This window comes from Pituophis catenifer, unplaced genomic scaffold, assembly GCF_029215685.1.
Source record: "Pituophis catenifer annectens isolate HBS135680 unplaced genomic scaffold, rPitCat1.0.hap2 SCAF_4, whole genome shotgun sequence".
Lineage (NCBI taxonomy): Eukaryota > Metazoa > Chordata > Lepidosauria > Squamata > Colubridae > Pituophis > Pituophis catenifer.
In genome coordinates this window covers 70153189-70173870 of record NW_027256884.1, presented here as the reverse complement: position 1 = coordinate 70173870, position 20682 = coordinate 70153189, and the positions used below count along the sequence as shown (strand labels likewise).

General features: G+C 39.2%; 1 protein-coding gene across 1 annotated transcript; it reads right to left on the bottom strand.

Annotated features, from left to right (window-relative positions):
• Positions 1-1195: 1195 nt before the first annotated feature.
• Positions 1196-9026, bottom strand: NYX (nyctalopin). Its single transcript, XM_070943446.1, has 2 exons — positions 9005-9026; positions 1196-2619 (listed from the first exon to the last, which is right to left on the bottom strand). Exons 1-2 carry the CDS (start codon positions 9024-9026, stop codon positions 1229-1231), a joined length of 1413 nt encoding a protein of 470 aa, XP_070799547.1. The 3' UTR covers positions 1196-1228.
• Positions 9027-20682: the final 11656 nt, after the last annotated feature.

Here is a 20682-nt window from a genome sequence, read left to right as displayed (position 1 = left end):
AGGTGCTGGTGATGACCTATAAAGCCCTACATGGCTTAGACCCAGGATATTTGGCGGACCACCTGCAGCCAACAACAACATCCCATTGCCCGGTTCGCGCCCATAATGAGGGCCTGCTCAGGGTGCCGTCAGCGAGACAATGTCGGCTGGTGGCCCCCAGGGGTAGAGCCTTTTCTGTGGGCGTGCCCACCCTCTGGAATCAATTCCCTTTGGGGCTTCGGCTGGCCCCTGACCTTCGCACCTTTCGCCGCGAATTAAAAACTTGGTTATTCGAGTCCCCCGGCCTGGACTGATGGGGTTTTTTACGGGTTTTTAATAGTATCTGATCTAATTAGGCATTTTAACTTTGCATAATGGATTATTGTGGTTTTTCTTGTTGTGAGCTGCCCTGAGTCCATTGGAGATAGGGCGGCATATAAGCCTAATAAAATAAATAAATAAATAAAATTTGGGGGGTCAAAAGAAAATAAGACCCTGTGGTATTAATTATAGATATATCATGTGAAAAAGAAAGTACCCTCTTTGAGTTCTATGACTTTTTATTATGTCCTGGTTTTACATACCAGGACGTAATAAAAATCTGAATAAACAAGATATTGAAACAAGGAACAACCTTATAACATCTCTACCCCCAAAGCTCACTGGAACAAACATATTTTCAATCTTTCCTAAAATCCAATAGGGTTGGGGTCATTGGAAGCCCCAGTACAATGTTTTTCTATAGAAGAGGAGTGATGCTTAAAGCTCATTGTGTACTACATATATTGATTCCTTTTTTTTTAGCTTCAAACCACCCTCTTAAGGAGAGTTAAAATGACCAAATGAAACTGAGAATTTGACATTGTTTGATCTAAACCAATATATCATTTCCTACAACAGGTACCAAATGTCCGTGAAACCTCGGTAAGGGAAGTTACTCCTCTTTTTTGGCTTCCATTCCGTTCAGAACTTCTAAATACTATAGTACTGTTTCTATATCTGAGTAATAGTGGTGAAACCTATGATGTTTTTTGCAGAACTCCCTTAGTAAATAAAGACAACTGGGTTTATTACCTTTCAATTTTCTCTCATTTTAATTTCTTAATTATGAATATGAATCTATTTTAAAATATGGACCCAGAAGATATTTTTATATTTAGTTCTAAATATAGTATTAATATCACAATCTTCTTTTTTTGATCCATGCTTGAGTAGAAAAACAACCAAATTAATTTTAAAGAATTTTGGGTTATATGGTCCATAATGCTTGAGACATAAAGAATACCCAAATATTAAAATATTGTTTTATATGACGTTCTCTTAGTCCTAAAGATGCTTCATTAATCAAGCCATCTAACAGAGTAATGTTGCTGAAACCTTCTGTAGTGTTTATCACTTCCTCTGAAAGTCCCTTCTGGAGTAGAAATTTTGAGATAAGACTGTTGAATTTATTCTCTGTCGTCGACTGTAATTCTTGCATGGGAAGAGGTGTAGAAGATGAGGTGTTTAATTCTTCTGGGTCAAGACATATACCTTCATCTGTCTTCTCAAAAATAACATCAATTAAGTCAAGGCCAACTACTGAAGATGGGGAAGTGCAAGGAATATCTCTCACAAGTCCATAATTCTCCATCCACTCTTTTAGCCACTCAATCTTACAATCACAGTCCCAGGGGTTCCGGAAAAGGTAGAGTCTTCCTAGGAGGTAGACTGGTTGAAAGACTAAGAAAGGCAACGTAGTTAGATTGTTACTGTTCAAGTGCAAATATACCAAGCTCGTGAGGTTTTCAAAAGCACCTTCCTCAATATAACTGATCCAGTTTCTGTCCAAATACAAAACTTCCAGTTCAGATTGATCCTGGAACCAAGTATTAAAGACAATCTTGAGAAAGTTGCCACCAAGATTAAGCATCTTTAGATGCTGCAGACCATCAAAGGAATTCTCAGGGAGGTCACTGATTAAGTTGTCATTTAAATAAAGGTATTCCAATTTCTGGCAATCCTGAAAAGCTCTATTATGAATGACATTTATTCTGTTGATTTGCAGATTGAGATATTTCAACCGGATCAGGCCCAGAAGTGAATTATATGCTACAGCTTCAATCTTGTTTTTCTCCAAATAAACATGGGTCAAATTCTCCATCCCTCTTATAGCTCCTGGGATCCTTCGGAAGTTATTCTGAAAGAAAAAGAGTTCTTGAAGAGCTGGAAGCTCTATAAAAATCCTGTCTGGAATATTGAAAAGATTGCAGTCTGCTAAATCCAATCGGATTAGCCTCTGGAGAGAAATAAAAGTCCTGGTATGCAGATAACGAATGTATTCATTGTGGGCCATTTTTAACTCAGTTAAGCTAGCAAGCCCTTTGAAAGCACCAGGAGTAATAAAGGATATGTTGTTATGGCTTATTGAGAGAGATTTTAGGGACGGGAGAGTACCAAATGCCCTCTCAGCAAGGAATTTGATGTTATTTTTATCCAAGTTAATAGAATATGCTTCACAAGGAAACTCATTAGGGATCTGTGCAAGGCCAGCTCTGTCACAAAGAATGGCACAACTCTTCTCTTCAGTGCAGATACAACTGGCAGGACAGGAACGGACACAAGCCCACACCGAATGCACAGGGCAGATGCAAAGCAAGACTGGCAAGAAAGGGCCCCATCATTATGCCCAAGGAAAGAAAGAGAAAAGAGAGATTAGTAAACTTTAATGATAGTGCAATGAACACAAACAATTCTGATTTATGCAGACTGGTCTCACACCTCACATAAAGCCATGGCTTGCCTAGCCATGATTTCAAAAAACCACAGTGTGGTTCTGTGATTCACAAAAAATGTAGAATTATAAACTATGGTTTACAAATTTCAACATTGATTCATACAATATACTAAATAAAAAATTAACCTCCACTTCAAGATAGAATCCAGGCCCAACCACTAATTCTTCGATATTATCAAGAACTATTATTGTTCTTTGATTTTTTGATATATCTCCAGTGGAGCAATTTGATCTAATATACAGAAGTAAAAATTTTCTCCATCCTCTTGTAATTTTCTCTTTCGCTGTTTTTATTTATTTGTCTGGGATACAGGAAAACATCTCATGAGCCTAGAGCAAGCAGACTTACCAGCTGTACTCAGAAAATGAGTAGAATGCAGAAATATTACCTTCTAAAGACATTAGTCACACAACGCATTATAACGTATTATATGTAGGCCATATTCACACAATGACTATGTAGGCCATAGTCACACAACCAATATGTAGGCCATATTCACATAACGTATCACATTTGTTATGTGAGAGCCATGTGGCTCTCGCATAACAAAAATCCAACATCAAGCAAATTTTGCTATGGTTAAATGTATACAGTAATTCTAGCACTTTAGTTAACTTTAGGAATTTTAATTTTCAACGGATGTTCTCATAAGTTATTAACGAACAATATGTTCCATGGTTTTCAGTAGTAAAACATAGCAAGATATATGTAGTAATACGGAGTGAATCCCCAATGTAACACAATAATGTCTCTTGCCCAAGTGAAATAACTGGCCATAAAGCTGAAAGGATTTCAGTTCTTAGACAATCATAGGAATCTTGTCTGGAAGACTGTTTTTAGGCACTTGTACTGCATATACTACTTTCTTAAAAGAAAATGGGAAATTGTACATATATATGAAGTGTACTCAATTTTATAAAAGCAAAGTAGAAAAAAGTGAAGTATTATTGTTTGGTTCATTGCATAGTCATTACTATTTTGCCCTTTATTTTTCACAAAATTGAAATTAGGAGTTGTTTATTCCTAAGACTTATTCACAAATTCTTTGATGTATTTTATACAGTGAGGACATAGTGATACTGAATTCCACCCATCCAGTAAGTGTTGCAATAGCTAAACATTAGCAAAATGATAGCAACTTCACCTGGAATCTAACACTGCAGGCCCATCTCTCTAATGCTAATACAAGAAAAACTTGTCCACTAAAAGAAGAAGCTTGTTATACGTCATAGGAAGACATCATATTCTTACTCTCTAAAGAAGTATAATCACTTATGGGATAGCTTCTCTCTAAAGTGTTACAGGTATTATTTTTAACTCTTTTGATTTCAAATATGCAGAGTATGTGACAAGTACCAATAGCAGTACGTAATCATGGCTGATCTTCAAGAACATAAGTAAGCTCAAACCTGGTTAGTTCAATGGAAAAGCCATCAGGCTATCCCAAGCTATAATTGGGAAGATTGGGAGGGGGGAGGGAGAAAATCAAACAAAGGCAATGGCAAACCACTTCAGTTTTATGGTCACTGCAAAAAGAATGGACATGTCAATGCAGATAGCAGAAGTTAAGATAACCCTTAAGTTAGACATTTTTTAAACTGTAGTTTACAAAAATAGACAATCCCATGTATTCCATGTTACATTCTTCCCTTCTATCTATGGAGAGTCTCAGTCATCCAGCTCATGCTTCTCCCAAAGGTAATTTTTCAAAAGGCATCTGAACTTTGTTTTTCCTTGACATTTCAGTTCTCATTCAAGAAGCTTCTTCAGTTCTTGGATGAGAAGCAAAATGTCAAGAACTGAAGAAGCTTCTTGGATGAGAAGCGAAACATCTTCAAGGAAAAACAAAGTCCAGTTGCCTTTTGAAAAAGCATCTTTGGGAATCTTTCCATTCTGTTTTTTCACTTCTAACCAGTGGTGGGATTCAGCTGGTTCACACTGGTTCAGCTGAACTGGTTGTTAACATTGTGTGCAGTTCAGCAAACCAGCTGAATCACCATGCTGAGCCCGCCTAATGGATTGCCCCTCCCCCTGCCAGCCATTACTCGCCTCGTTTGGCCTTGCCTGAGGCCATTTTGGCTCAGCACTCCTCTAACTGCCTCCTGCCTCCCTCCAAGCAAGTGATGTCCGCACAGGCAAAATCCCAAGGCAGCTCTGACAAAGCACTCAGAGGGAGGAGCTGCAGCTACTAAACAGGCAGTCAAGCTAAGTGCCTGAAGGACCCCATCCATCACCAGGCGCCTCAGTGGGCAGTGAACAAGGCCTTGGCTAGGCTCCTCGGCAGACAACGGGCTTTGCAGGGGGCAATCTAGTACCCAGAGCTGGCTCTGCCCTAAGGAGGACAGGGGCATTGTTGGGGCTCCTGAGAAGAGGGGCTTGGTCCCTATGTGGCACCATAATCCATGAGCTGCTGGTGGCGCTGCATGGCTACCCAAGCAGCCTCTTCATGGGCGGCCTGCAGGTGGGCACCCTCGCTGCTCCCCTCCCAGCCACTCCTCACCTGGCCTGAGAAGTTAAGGCCAACGGTGGGGGAGGGAGATCAGTTTGGGGTCCACCATGCTTGGCCAAAGGGCTGCCTGGAGGGGGGAACACAGTGAGGTTTGGACATCTTTTGGGCCCAGCTCCAGGAGGGAGGGCCAAGAGAAAGTGCCTGGTTCAAGCACACAGTGCCCCAGCATGGCACTCTCCCACGAGGGTTGCTCACCTGCTGCCCAGAAGTGGCGAATCCCCCCATCACAGGTTGGATGTGAGACCTGAGGTGGAGGGGAGGGTGAGCAGGCAACAGCTGAGAGCCTGGCCCAAAAGGAGGCCAAGCCTTGCCATGTCACCCCTGAGGTGGCCCTTTGCCCGAACAAAGCAGGTCTGGAGTGGGTCTCCCTTCCGCAGTATGCTGGTTTCCGCATTTAAGTTTGGAGCTGCTAGAGGCCACCCTCTAGGGAGACCTCTTCCTCCCCGCTGCCAGGTGATCCTGTGTGAAGGAGAGGGCAGCTGCTAGTAGAGAGGGGATAGTGCAAGGTTGGTTCTTCTGGGACTTGGGGACTCAGGAAGCATCTGGGTCCAGCTCATCTGGCCTCTTTTCCTGTCGCAGCCACGTATGCTGCCACTGCTGTTCCAGAGGACTGCCTCAGGAGCGAGGGGGAATAAAGAGGCCAGCCTCAGGCCGAAGGTTCACTCTGAGACTGCAGCTCCCTAAATGGGAAAGCTGGCTGCAAGAGGAAGAGAAGCCAGGTGAGCTGGACCCAGACGCTTCCTGGGTCCCCTCGTCCAGAAGCACAAACATCACACTCTCCCCTCTCTGCTAGCAGCTTCCCCTTCTTCTTCACATGAGATCGCTCAGCAGCGGGGAGAGGGAGAAGGGGTGGCCGCTAGCAGAGAAGGGAGAGTGCAATGTTGGTGTTCAGTCGCACTCTCAAAGATCGGGAAGGCTGTGCAGGAAGAGAAAAGGCAGTGAAACTTGCAAGAGTGGAGGTGGAAGAGCAAAGAAGCAATGCTTCAGCCTGCCAGCTGGCCTCTTTTTCCCCCTGCTCCCGAGGCAGCTGGGTAGCACCACATGAGGCCGCAGAGGCTTTATAGCATCCTGTCTCCTCACGTGAGAAGCGACCAAAGGGCCTTCCCACCAGGAGCGCCACCATCGTTCAGATTCCCCACCTCCCTCTCGTGGCCTTCAGCTGACTGCGGCTGCCCCTCCAACCAAGGAGAGAAGAGGACCCGCTTCAGCGACACCACCACCACCTGTGCCCAAAATCTTTCAAGTCTTGAAATGTTTCTTGAAAGTCACCCCAAAGAGGTGAGCAAAATAGGCTCCTTATCTTACATTCTCATTAGGGGTAGTCTTCGACTTATGACCACAACTGAGTCAAAATTTCCATTGCTAAGCAAGATTTAAGTGAGTTTTGCTCCACTTGTGATTTTCCTTGCCACCGTTGTTAAGTGATGTTCAGTAGTAGTAAATAAATAGAGAGGGAAATTGTATCTTGTTGAGGCCCTTGAGGCGAGCAGCCAGGAGGCGGGGCCAGGCATAGTAAGTGACATTGAGTTGGCCATGCCCACCCAGTCACATGCCCACCCGTCATGCCTACCCAGCCAGTCATTAGGGCAGAGAAGTGGTTGTTAAATTATTTGAATCCCACCACTGCTTCTAACCAAAACAAGGTAGTAACAGAATGTCTAGAGATGCTTGCTTTCCTAGAGCTTCAGTTGAACATTGTCTATTGGAAGGAATAGCTAACCCCAAAGTAAAGTTTAGGTAATATAGTAAGAGCTTGTTTAGGCATAAACTAATTGCACTGTTATATAGTTTATATAACTAGGTTTTCCTTTTGCATTACATACTCCTTCCATGATCCAGTAATCAACTCATAAAAAGATAGAAGGCTTATTTAAATGCAAGCCAGGCTAGGATCCTTAAATTAAAACTCTGATTCCAGTTGAGCCAAACAAAAAAGAAACAATATTTCTTCTTATACAAGGCACATTTTTTGCAATAGATCAGAAACAGTTTTCACCAATGGTTTTGGAACTGGTCTAATTACATTCCAAGGATGAGGAATGTGGGCTTCTCTAGGCTTCCAACTATCTTTAATCATGTGGCTGGAGCTGATTAGAACTTGAGTCAAGCAATATTTAAAGGTTTGATTCTCCATCTATGCCATAGAAAAAAACACTGGCAAAGTATATATGGAATTGTGTTAAAATGACTGGGACAATGCATCACAGAAAGCCATAGTTAGCTTGATTACGAGACAATGATTAGGCTCATATAATATCCTATGTCAAATAAAACCAGTCCAATTTAATGCTTGGTGCAATGTGTGAATCTGAGTTGCTAGGACTAAAATCCTTTGTATACAAAGCAGGTGCACTACCACTCAGCAAATCCCATTGTATGCATATGTGTGTAAACTTTGCAGTGACTGAGGAGGAAATAGGTTTTAGAATCCTGATCAATAGTCAAATTCTATACTTGGAATAACTAGGAAGCAAATTAAAAATAGTCAATATGGTAATGGTTTCTATAAGAATGCTCTTGAAAACACACTATTCAGTTCAGTCACTGCACTTCAAAGGAAAGCTGGGAAAAATACACACTCACAATCCTAACCAGCATAATTAGGCAGTCAAAACAGAAATGATTATATACCATTTTTAGTTTGGAGAGAAAGCAGAACATGAGAGACATGATAGAAAATAGTGCAAGATATGGAAAATGAAGATAAAAGTTTTATTTTGAAAGATAAATTCATGGAGATTGGGCTACTACTGACTAGTTATGGCTTTTACCATTTCTGATCACAAGAAACATATGAAATACTTGCTTCTAGAAAGCTCCAGAGGGAGAAGTCAATCAATCAACCTCCTGATCTTGTTCTGAGCTTCCTGAATGCCTCCATTTGAGTATTTCAGACTATATAATCCTGACAAGATGGGGCCCCGATTCTGATCTTCAAGAGTTTTTGTTCCAGTGGATGGGAATACATTTGATTAATTGTTTGAACAAATCAAATTGTGTAATTAACATTCAAAATTGCCTCCTCTATTTTACAAAATAACATTTATAACATATTTTATACTCTGAAATAATTATCAAGTAATCATTTCCTCTTGAATGGGTTTCCTGCCTGAGTAAGGGTTGGATTAGAAGAAATCCAAGATCTCTTCCAACTGTGAGTCTGTTATTGTGAATGGAATGTCTAATGCAAACAAACAAGAAAACCCTTTTTCTCCTTCAATCTATCAAGAAATTGGCAGTATTTGCAGTTTGTTGATAAGTTCATGAGTATCCATTTTGCTAATTAGAAAAAGTGAAATCCTTTGAGACAGAAGTGCCTGAAAGTTGTATAATGGGAGATGAAATGGACGTGTTTCAGATCAAAATCTAAAATGCAATAAGATGGATATAATTTCTTGTCAGGAATATTCAAATATCAGAATATATTTTTTTGCTCTTTCTTTTTAGATAAAGATTGCTGGTACCGTGTTTCCCTGAAAATAAGACCCTGTCTTATATTTTTTTGAACCCTGCAATAAGCGCTTGGCCTTATTGCCATGTGCTCAAAAGCCCGATTGGGCTTATTATCAGGGGATGTCTTATTTGGGGGAAAACAGGGTAGTTAGATATTATTAGTTGCAGCAGCACAAACAAAAATGAAAGGCAAACAAATGTATGATAAATGCTTTCAAAATAAAAAAAACTAAATCTTGGTGTTTAGAAAAATCTGTGGAGTCTCTTAGAATTAGAAGTTACTTACCATTTAAAATGATGGCCAACATTACCCTGATTATTCACTATGGCATCTCAGACCTGACAAATGTTCTTGCAAATCTAAAAACAAACAAAAGCACAAAAATATTCCATTTAATGTTTGCTTGTAATGGTTGCTTCTGCTTCTGGATTTTAAAAGAATTCTTTAAAATGCATGTTATCCATTTCCTGTTTAAACAACAGGTCTTTTTCTCAGGGGTTTTGCTTGTTTTCTGATCTTGTAAGCCTTCTAAAATCTCAATACTTTGCACACTTATTTGGAGATTAATTAAGGGCTGATTTTAATGGGCTACTCCCAAATGATTGTTCTCTGGATTACTACCCGAAAATGGTTTTTCAGAAAACAATGATCCCTGCAGCCTTCCTTATTTCCACTCAATTAATATGCCTGTGGCCTATGGCCACTTGTTGCTGTCTTCCCCTAAACTTCAGCTCTCCTATGTCTATGATGCTTGTTGAGAAATGAAAACTGGAAGAAATCTGGAAAAACATAGTTTGGGGGGAAATGGCAGTACTGAAATAAATGCACAAATGGTGTGGAAATAAATATCTCTGATCCCAATCATCAATTAACATCTTTCCTCCACATCTTTCTGTATAATTTATGCAATAAAGACAAAATCTGCTCACCTGCCAAGATGAGAACTGTGCCACCTTTTGTCCAGCCTTTATCATCAGATGCGTTGTGTCTCTCACTGTCTGGGCTTCTACCCTCATTCTCAAAAGCTATCATTTAATGGTAGGGAAATCCTCTGTATCAGAAGGGGATTACTGGAGATGGAAGAATTTGTTCCATAAATCTCCTGGATTGCTGATAAATCCATCTGTTTTTATTCCTCCCCTTCTCCCCACCCCCGCAGTAATAGGCAAGTGTTGGATCTCTGCATTAGCAGGACTCTTTTTTTTAAGCCCTCAGTTCTGGTCCCTCTTATACAATGCACAAAGGAGAAAGCTTAATGTTAGTGTTTGAGTGCTGAGTCTTATGACTTTGACAATTATAGCAGAAAGAATTGGAGATAGAGCAGAAGTTGTCTTAGGAGAAAAAAACTCCTCTTGTCACCCAGACAAATACTTGTGGTTGAGCTTTTGTCCATAATTTGCACTGGAAGACATTTTTTTTAATTGACCAAGTTTGTAAACTTAAATTTAAAAGAAGCATCTATATTATTTCTCTTTTACCTGCTGTAGAGAGGAACTGGAGATTACCTGGGAAGAAAGATTATGAGCTGAACAGGAGCCGAGTAAAACTGGCAAGCTGGAATGTATAGAATGCTCATGTTCTCAGGTACACTTGAATATTTATTTATACTCATTGATCCCCCAATAGACCATATGGTCAGTGTAGACAACATAGCCTGTTCTGATGCATGCATTTGACTGGTCTTTAGGATGTATTGTATCCATTGTTTCTTACATAATGTACAAGCAATATTCACTACAATTTTTTCTGGTCCCAGTAGAAACAATTAAGGACCTGACTATTAGATAGCAATGAGGGGAAATGATTGAAATAATTACAGATCCAGATTAAGAATGATTGCAGAAGTCCAGGGATTTTAATGTGCAATTTGAAAGCTTGACATTAAAAAAAAAAATTATTTTCATAGGAGAAAGTAGTGAGAAGTGTCTATGTAATTTCTCAATCTTGGCAAGTTTAAGATGGGTTGACTGCAACTCCCTACTGTGTTTCTTTGAAAATAAGACCGGGTCTTATATTTTGGGGGCCCCAAAATAACCACTAGGGCTTATTTTTGGGGAAACACAATTTCAGAGTGATCAGCTCGGCTGGACACCCTGCCTTCCAGCGTGCGCATAAGAGGCAGCAAGCGTACAGGGACCAACGATATCCAGTAGCAGCTGCAGCCTGCCTGTCCCTTGACTGGCACACTCTGGGGTTGCACAAACCACACAGCACAAGTGAGTTGATTCCCTGTCCAAGCAGCAGACAGAAGCAGAGGTGCAGGGGTGAGGCAAGCACTCTGTATGCACTGTGCGGGCCGCAGGAAAGCCGAGAGACATGAAGATGAGTCTCCTGTGGCCAGCCACCCATTCCGGCCCACCAACTCTCAGAACTCTCAGAAAGTCCTTAGATCAATCTCCAAAACCCATAGCTATTCACTTGTGCCAGAATTGAGCCAAGCCTGTTCTTCCTCTCTAGGAAGCCATAGACTTAGGACAGTGATGGTGAACCTTTTAGACACCGAGTACCCAAACCGCATGCACGCATGCCCAAACTGAAATGTGTGCATGTGTGCACGAACACACGCACATGCACAGCCATGTGCAAATGTGCGCATGTGTAGCCATGTGTGAACTTGCACATGTGCAGGCATGCGTGCATGCGCAGCAGAGACCCGAAAGCCAGCTGGCCAGCAGGAGGTGGGGCATCCCAACACTGGCAGTGCGGCAAGTGGTAAGAACTTTTTATTTCGTGAGCTTGTTTCATCATTTGCAGGGAAACAGTAGCTCATGAAAGAAACGCCAGGAGATCTGACCTGGGGCAACGGTGCGCATGCCACCAGAGAGGGCTCTGCATGCCACCACATGTGTGGCATAGGTTTGCCATCATGGACTTAGGATATTGCAAATGCTTTCAAAATGTGATAAGTTATGGCTAAGGTTTGCAAAATATTGTTGAAACTGAATTTGGAAAATGTACATGTTTAATACTGCATGATTTAAAAGATTAAAAATGTATTTTCTTTTTTAAAAATATAATTTGAGCAATTGGAAATTTATAATGTATTATAAATTGTAAGAAAATAGTTATAAAGTGATGAATTAAAAGTAACTGTAATTGAAAGGATGACAATCTAAGAAAAATCTAGACTTTTAAAATGAATATAACGTATTTTTACCTTGTAGAGTTTTTGGATGAAGAATTTGAAAGAAAATGTAGATTTTGTTATAAATGTTGGCAGTATAGAATATCCAATAAGCTTAAATGGAAAGATGTATTGTTTTTCACAATGGAAAAATTGATTTAAAAAAATGGACTTGGTTGTGACGGCAATGTTAATTGTTTTAAACAAAGAAAACCAGTCTTATTTTCAGGGGGAGAGGGTCTTACACTGACTCACCTTGCGGCAGCGGCACCAACAGTCCTACTTAGCAGGAGCCCACTGCCAGCCCATTTCTTCTGCGGCCGCTTGTCACCGCTCACATACTTCGCCCCTGGCCTCTATTTCTGTCAGAGGCCTTCCAGAAAGCCTTGTGCATCTGATAAACAGGCTCCGGATTGATACGTGCGTCACCACTTCCCCCGTTTCGCCATCAGAGGCCTTCCAGAAAGCCCTCTGCAGCCAAGAAACGAGATCCGGATTTATGCGTGCATCGCCCCCTGGCCTCCGTTTTGCTGTCAGAGGCCCTTCCAGAAAGCCCTCTGCAGCCGATAACAGAGCTCTGACAGCAAAACGGAGGCCGGGGCAGCATGCGCAAGTGGCAGCAAGTGGCCGAAGAAGTGGGCCGGCAAGGCAAAGCAGGTATCAGAATGTGTGAGGCTTGGTAAGGAGGGCAGCTCCACCCCCCATCCCCACCCTAGCTTAATTTTTACCTGTGCACCTCACCTTACCCCCTGCACTCTGGAGTGGGTGGGGTCTTAATTAGGGCTTATTTTGGGGGTAGGGCTTATATTGGGCACACGTGTAAAAATCAAGCTATGACTTACTTTTGGGGTAGGTCATATTTTCAGGGAAAGACAGTAGATTTGTTGGAGCTGAAGGTTGAATTATATGGGGTTAAGTCTATACAATTGGGAATTTATACCCCAAATGAGATAAAGCAAAGTTTTATAAGTGACATAGGGAAAGTAATGATTTTTCTTATGAAAATTAGAATTTGATGGGCAACTAGCATTTCCTCACAATTATATAAATCATCTGAGAAAAATATCAAAACCACTCAAGATAAATTACCAAATGCCTCTTTTAATATGATGGATAATTTAGGGGTGATGGATAGATGAAGACAGAAAAATGGAAATATTCCTAGTTTTCAAAAAGTCATAAATCTTTTTTAAGAATAGATATCTGGGTTTCAAAGAATTTAGCTACAAGGCTTGCTAAAGTACAGATTTTACCAAAGACTCTTTATGACCATAACCCTGTGAGTTTGTTTTATAAAAATAAAGTTATTATTTTCAGATGGAGACTAAATAAAATATTGCTACAGAAAGAAAGAACAGTGAAGGACTGTAAAAACAAACATAAGATTTTTTTGAAAATAATTTAAATGAGGTATGGACTTTACAATGATTTGTTATGCAAACAAAGTTTTTGTGAGAGGATATCTTATAAAATATAATGCTTTACTTAACAAGAAGGCCAAGAGAAAGCACAGCCTATCTTTGATGTAACAAAAAGAAAAGGAGAATTAAAGAAATCTAAAAGGAAGACAAATATCTCTCACCAACTTTTACAGGAATAGTTGTCGTAACAATAAAAGAAATGAAAATAAAAATTAGCTACATTAAACAAAAAAAATTTAAATAAACCAGGGAAATAAATTAAGAAAAGAAAAAAATAGTGAAACTTCAAGAGGGAGACTGCAATAATGAATAATATGGCAATACAAAAGGTTTTTCATCAGTATTACTTTAATTTGTAGGATATGATATCCCTGTGGGAAAAAATAGAGGAATATTTTAAAAAATAAAATTTACCAAAGATTATAGGGAACGATGAAAAATTATGAATGTTCCTAAAATGATAAGAGGTTTCTGAAAGTATAAAAAAAATAAACTAGGAAAAGTATTATGACTAGATGGATGATCAGGTTCTTATTATAGATGTTTTGAAGATCAACTCTTGCAACCTTTGTAAAATATGATTAATTTTATCTTACAGGAAGGAAAGATGCCTGATATGTCAAATTACATAATTATATATATGTAACACTAGTATCCAAAGAACAGCATTTGACTTTGATGGGAAATTATAGATCAATATAATTACTTAATGATTATAAACTGTACACAATGATCCTAATTGATAGTCTGAAAATAATTTCATAAGAGCCTATACATTAAGATCAAGATGAGTTTTTACCTAAAACACAATTAAAAGAACCGTGTTGGATATTTTAGAATATTTTGAACAACTCAATGTAGAACAAGTTGCATTATTTATTTATTTTTGATGCAAAGGGAGTCTTTTGACAATTTGAAGTGGACTTTTTATCCAGTCGCCTTTCGTTTATTTTAGCTTTAGAAATATGAAGCAGAGACATAAGAGGACAGGATTAAGGGTGTAAAGATTAAAAAATAAATTTATAAATTAAGAGGCTTTTCAGATGACATTGTATTAGTCCTAAAGGAACTTTTAAATGTAATCTAAACTTTAATGGGGATATTAAAAGAATTTGGAAATGCAAATTTTAAGATCAACAAAAGACAAAGAATGTTGACAAAAATATGAAGACACAAGATCAAACAGAATTGAATAAAATAGGTTCCAAGGTTGAGAATCAGATAAAATATTTGGGTATTAATATGAGAAATATGAATTGTATGCTTTTTCAAAATAATTATGTTAAGACTGGAATGAAATAAAAGACACGCTAGGGTGCAAGAAAACACAATTATCATTGTTGGAGAGAATTTCGGTGATTGAGATGAATGTCTTGCATAGAATATTATTTTTATTTCAGATACCAGTTTTGACATCTGATGTATCATTTAAACAATGGCAGAAAGATATAGCCAAATTTGTTTAGCAAGGGGAAAAACCGTAAGTTAAATATAAGGTGTTACAAGATGCAAAAGAGAAGGACTGGGTTTACCTAATTTGAAATTATATTTTGTACCCCACTGTTGATCCAAATGAAAGAATGGATGCTGTCAAGAAACAAAAGGCTTTTCGAGTTAGGTCATGATTTAAGATTTGGGTAGCACAGATATCTATGTTATGATCAAACTAAGGTTTATGTAAATTTTAACATCATACTGTTTAATGTGCTATATTGAGAATATGGAACAGATATAAACTTAAGGCTATGCCTGAAAATACCTTTGTGGGTCTCAGCATAGGAAGCTTTTTATGAAAATGATTATACAGCATAGTTGATTTACTTTGATATGTTAGAATTCTGTTGAGAATGTCGAATAATAATAAATAATAATAATAATAATAATAATAATAATAATAATAATAATAATAATAATAATAATAATAAACCGGTGGTAGACAGATATTCATGTCAATGGATTTCATATGTAAAATTATTAAAAAGTTTTAAACTATATAAAGGAACTTTTGAACATTCAGTCTGAATTTGAAATGGAACTGGGCACAAATGATTATATTATTGCTAAAATGTATACATGTTATTGAAATATGAAACAGAAGTGAAATATATACACATGTATCAAAGGGAGAATATGTGGTTGAAAGGACTGAAATTTATATCATAGTTTTTATAAAACAAATTGTTAATGCACGTTATGAGAAAAACTGTAGAATGTATAAAAGTGGTTTATAAACTTTTGCAGGAAATGTAATCAACAAGAAAGGGTATTTTATCATGCTTGGCAAACATGTACAGATAGTCCTCAATTTACAGATTTGTTTAGTGGCCATTAATCTCACCAGGCTCAAGGTTGACTCAGCCTTCCATCCTTTCGAGGTAGGTAAAATGAGGACCCGGTTTGTGGGGGCAATAAACTGAGTTTGTATAAAAAAGAACACTGCTTGGGGGGGGGGCGAAAGCCCTACTAAGTAGGTATATACAAAAGTATGAAGGCTATTGTTTAACGCATTGTAAGCCGCCCTGAGTCTCCGGAGAAGGGCGGCATATAAATCGAATCAATCAATCAATCAATCAAGTTAACAAAAGTGATTTGCCTTTGGCAAATCCTGCTGAGGTTAGACTTCAGGACACTACTCCTCCATCGCAGGGAGGCGGAACTGATTAAGTGGTTCCGCCCCAGGCGCCTAATGGACCCTGAAGGGTTCCAGAAGGAGCTTGGGGAGATGCCTGACTTCCTTGTCCACAGTCCGGCTGAGTCCCTGACGGCTGCCTGGAATAGGGTGGCATCTGGGGCACTGGACCGGATTGCGCCCTTGCAACCTCTCCATGGAGGTGGATCCAGGAAAGCTCCCTGGTTTACCGAGGAGCTCCGGGAGATGAAGTGCCAGAAGAGACGTCTAGAGCGACGCTGGAGGACCAGTAACTCCGAATCTGACCAAACACTCTTTAAGAGCCTTTATTATTATTTAGTGGCGATATGGGCAGCAAAATGCTCGCATTTTTCTACACTTATTGCATCCGCGGATTCGTGCCCAGCCGCCCTATTCAGGGTGATTGGCTCCCTCCTTAATGTAGGGGGAGTGGAGGAGCCCTTGCAGGATAGAGCTGAGGAGTTTGTGCAGTTTCTGTCGCTCAGATTCGGATGCACCTGGACTCTGGGCAATTCCGACCGAGATGACGGGGGCAGGTCTTAGATCTATTGTGTGAGATGAATTTGAGCCTGTGACTCCTGAGGAAGTGGACAAGGCTGTAGGAGCGATGAGTTCCTCCATTTGTTTGTTGGACCCGTGCCCCTCCTGGCTGGTTTTGGCCAGCAGGGAGGTGACATGAGGCTGGCTCCAGGCTTTAGTTAATGCGTCCTTGAGGGAAGGGGCCTTCCCGCAACCATTAAAGGAGGTGGTTGTAAGGCCCCTCCTCAAGAGGCCTTCCCTGGATCCAGCAGAATTAAAGAACTTTCATCCAGTCTCCAACCTACCCTTTGTGGGAAAGGTTGTAAAGTGGTGGCATTTCAGCTCCTGCGGTCATTGGAGGAAACGGATTATCTAGACCCTTTTCAGTTTGGCTTCAGCCTGGCTACAGCACAGAAACTGCTTTGGTCACGCTGATGGATGATCTCTGGCGAGCCCAAGATGGGGGTCATTCCGCCATCTTGGTGCTTGACCTCTCAGCGTCTTTCGATACCATTGACCATGGTATCCTTCTGGGAGAACTAAGGGAGCTGGGAGTGGGAGGCACCGTGTTATGGTGGTTCTCCTCCTATCTCTCTGGTTGATCACAGTCGGTGTTGGTAGGACAGAGATCGACCCCTAGGCCCCTCATTTGCGGGGTGACTCAGGGCTCGGTCCTCCCTCCCCTCTTATTTAACATCTACATGAAGCTGCTGGGTGAGATCATCCGACGATACGGGGTGAGGTATCAGCAATACACTGATACCCAGCTGTATAGCTCTACCCCGCGTCAATTCAGTGATGCGGTGGAACAGCCAAACAATAGAGGGAGGCATGGAAGAAAATATGCCGGAAATTAGTTCAAATAAAACATGTTTTTGTGATAAACCTGTGTAACATGAAAACTGTAATAGATGATAAGTGTTTTTAAGTGTGTTTAAGATACTAAGATTCGAGGAAAAGGGTCAAGAGATTAAGAACTAGATAGAATTTTGTTTTATAAAATGTAATAAAAATGGAATTGTATTGAATTTGAAATTAAGATTTGTGGTGATAAAATTGTAAGGTAAATAATTAGAATAAGAGGTTAAAATATTGTTAAAAATCATTTTGACAGATGGTAAAAGATACAAGGTGAAGAACAAGATAAAATCAGGATTGATATATAGATATAAAAATGAGCGAGTTAATTTGAAATTAAAATTGTATTGATATAATGGATTTGTTTAGGTGAAGATGCTAGACTTTGTTAAAATCTGTTTTTATGTTTTGAATTTCTATCCGTAAAAGATATGGGAAATTGTGAATGGAGCTTGTTAAAGGAATGTGAGCGTGGTAACCATCTATGACCGGATCGAGACTGTTCTTGAAAGTTATATTTTATGTCTATGTTTGAAAAAAATAAAAAATATTTACAAAAAAAAAAAGATTTTATTGGATTCATAATAGAGAAATGGTGAAGATGATGGAACTTGGTGTGATGGCCAAATTGACTGCTTTAATTTGAGAGGGACGTTGTACTAACTTTGATTGGAAACCTTTTGACTTTTTGTGGGAAACAAAAAAATATATATGGTTTTGAGGACTAAAATAAAAAGATTAATGTACTGTACTGTTCATTACTGTACAGTACAGTAACCAATACTGTAACCATCGAAGAGGCTATTTTATATTTATAACTGCTATAAAAGAAAATCAGAAGCTATGTCTTTATATTTTTTATTTCAGCACTTTGTTCTTTCATTCTTTTCCTTTTTCCTTTTAGTTTTATTCTGTATTTTTAAAAAATTAAAAATTATTAAAAAGTTTAAGTCCTGAATTCTCCTGATTCTGCTCCACAGAAGGCACACTAAAGTTTCTAAATATAGGAAACCCCACTTCCAACCTGGCTATCGGAACCAAGCAGTAATACAATCCTTGGTTATATAGAGAGGGGCATAGAATCAAAACCATGTGAAATATTAGTACCGTTTTATAAAGTTTTAGAAGGCCACATCTGGAATACTGCATCCAGTTTTGGTCCCATTACAAAAAGATGTTGAGACTTTTTCCAAAGTGCAAAGAGCAACTAAGATGATTAAACATACGAAGAACGGTTGCAGGATTTGGGTTTGGCTAGTCTAAAGGACTGGGGGGGAACTTGCTAGCAATATTCCAGTATTTTAGAAGTTGTCACAAAGAGGAGGGGGTCAATTTATTTTCTGCACCAGAGGGCAGGGAAAGAAACAATGGATAGAAAATTATCAAGGAGAAGCAACCTGAAATTAAAGAGAAACTTCCTAACAAGCAAGGACAATTAAGCAGTGGAACAGGTTGCCTTCAGAAGTTGTAGGTGCTTTATCACTGGAGGTTAAGAGACTGGACAGTCACTTGTCTGAAATGTATAAGGTTCTCCTGCTTGAGCAGGTGGTTAGACTAGAAGACTTCAAAGGTCCCTTCCAGCTCTATTCCAATTCAGTTGCTATGCAGCAGTCTGGTACTAGCAGCAAACCCACCTATTGCTGGAGCCTAATTTCACAATTAGTGAAATTAGCATCTATTACATAATGTTCCTGAAAGCCAGAAAAATCTTTAATAGCCTTCAACATCCCTGCCCCTATACTGGGATCAGTTAATGCCACACTTGGAAGTCAGTACATAGCTCCAAAATCCCTTACTAAGTTACACCTCAGATACACAATTAAATCATGAATGATTGTAAGCTAGTATTTCAGTAAAATCTATGCTCGTCAGGCTTGAACAGTGAAGTTATTGATGCTGTCTGGGTTTGCTTGCTTGCAGATTATTACCCAACTAGATAACACTATGTACATGGGATTTGCTCCATTTATATACTGTAGCTTGCCCTGTGCAAGTGTTCACACAGCAATGTGGTTTTCTCGATAGTTCAATTAAAGTACAGCAGCCACAATTGGGATCAGAATATTGGTTGCCAAGCTACATGGTTAAGTAACATCACATGACCAATTTTATGACAATTTTTAACCAGTTAGGGGAATTGTGGTCATTAAGCAAATCTGGCTTTCCCAAATTGCCTGCTTGTTAGAAGCCAATTCAGGTTACAAATGCCAATCACTTAAAATGCTGGTACCATTATAAAACCAGTTACCAAGCTCCCAAACTGTCACATGACTATGGAGGGGACAGGTCACCAGTCACTTTTTCTGAGGTCATTGTAATTTTGAGCTACTATAGCTCAAGAACTACCTGAATTGTTTTCTGTGGTATTAATCTCTGCTTATTCCAGTGTTGGTACTGAAGAGAACATGTACTGGTTGTTTCCTTATTTTCTTTTGAACAGGGTGTAAATATGGTTTGTTAATGGCTAAATGGTCTGAATGACAATCTTCTAGGAATTTCCTAACATTTTTAAAAAAATTTCTAGTAATTCTTCTCAGTAAGCAACTCTGGGTATTGTACATGACAAAACATAAGCATGAATTACAAAGTCTGTCCATTTGATTAGTTTTGTCTTCTGCAACGGTAGCTGGCATCTCTGAGTTGTTATGTGAACATCAGCCTTCCTGATTTTATAACGTCTTTACCCTTCCTGCTCAATTTGCCTTTTAATATTTTGAAAAATTTGTAAACCACCTATTACTGGGGGCTGATCACCATTTCTTTTTACTATATTCTTGTTCTGCTATCTTCCCCCAAATGCTCCCATTCAAACCTAACATGCAACTATTTTTCTAAGGTGGAAGACAAGTTCCTGGATAACAGGTCACATTTGTGGATCTGAACTTGCCATATCATTGCTCTCTCTCTCTCTCTCTCTCTGTCACACATACACACACACACACACACACACACTCATCACACCCTCAAATCCCGTTATACTACAAAACAATTCTACTTCAATGGTCCAATGCATATTAAAAATGGAGGTTAATGTAAATATACTTTCCCAGTCCCAAAAGTGGTTTACAGAATCAGTGATAAGTAACTACCAAATTATAAATACATTTTATTTCTACTATAATTATTATACCAATAAACAACCTCATTTACAGTTTGCAACCAGCACTATTACTTATTATTCAGGTAAAAACTAGCATCTGTATTGGATTACAGTATACCAAAAAGCAATAAATGGCTTTTTGTCTACCCCAAACCAAAAGGTCCCACTGAAAGTTCAGTTCATGATGCCAAGGTTTAGCAGAGATTAGGAAAAACAGAATCATTAATTTTTGAACCATCTATTTTTAAACCACTCCTTTCCATCTAAGGTAAGAATCAAAATTACACAGGA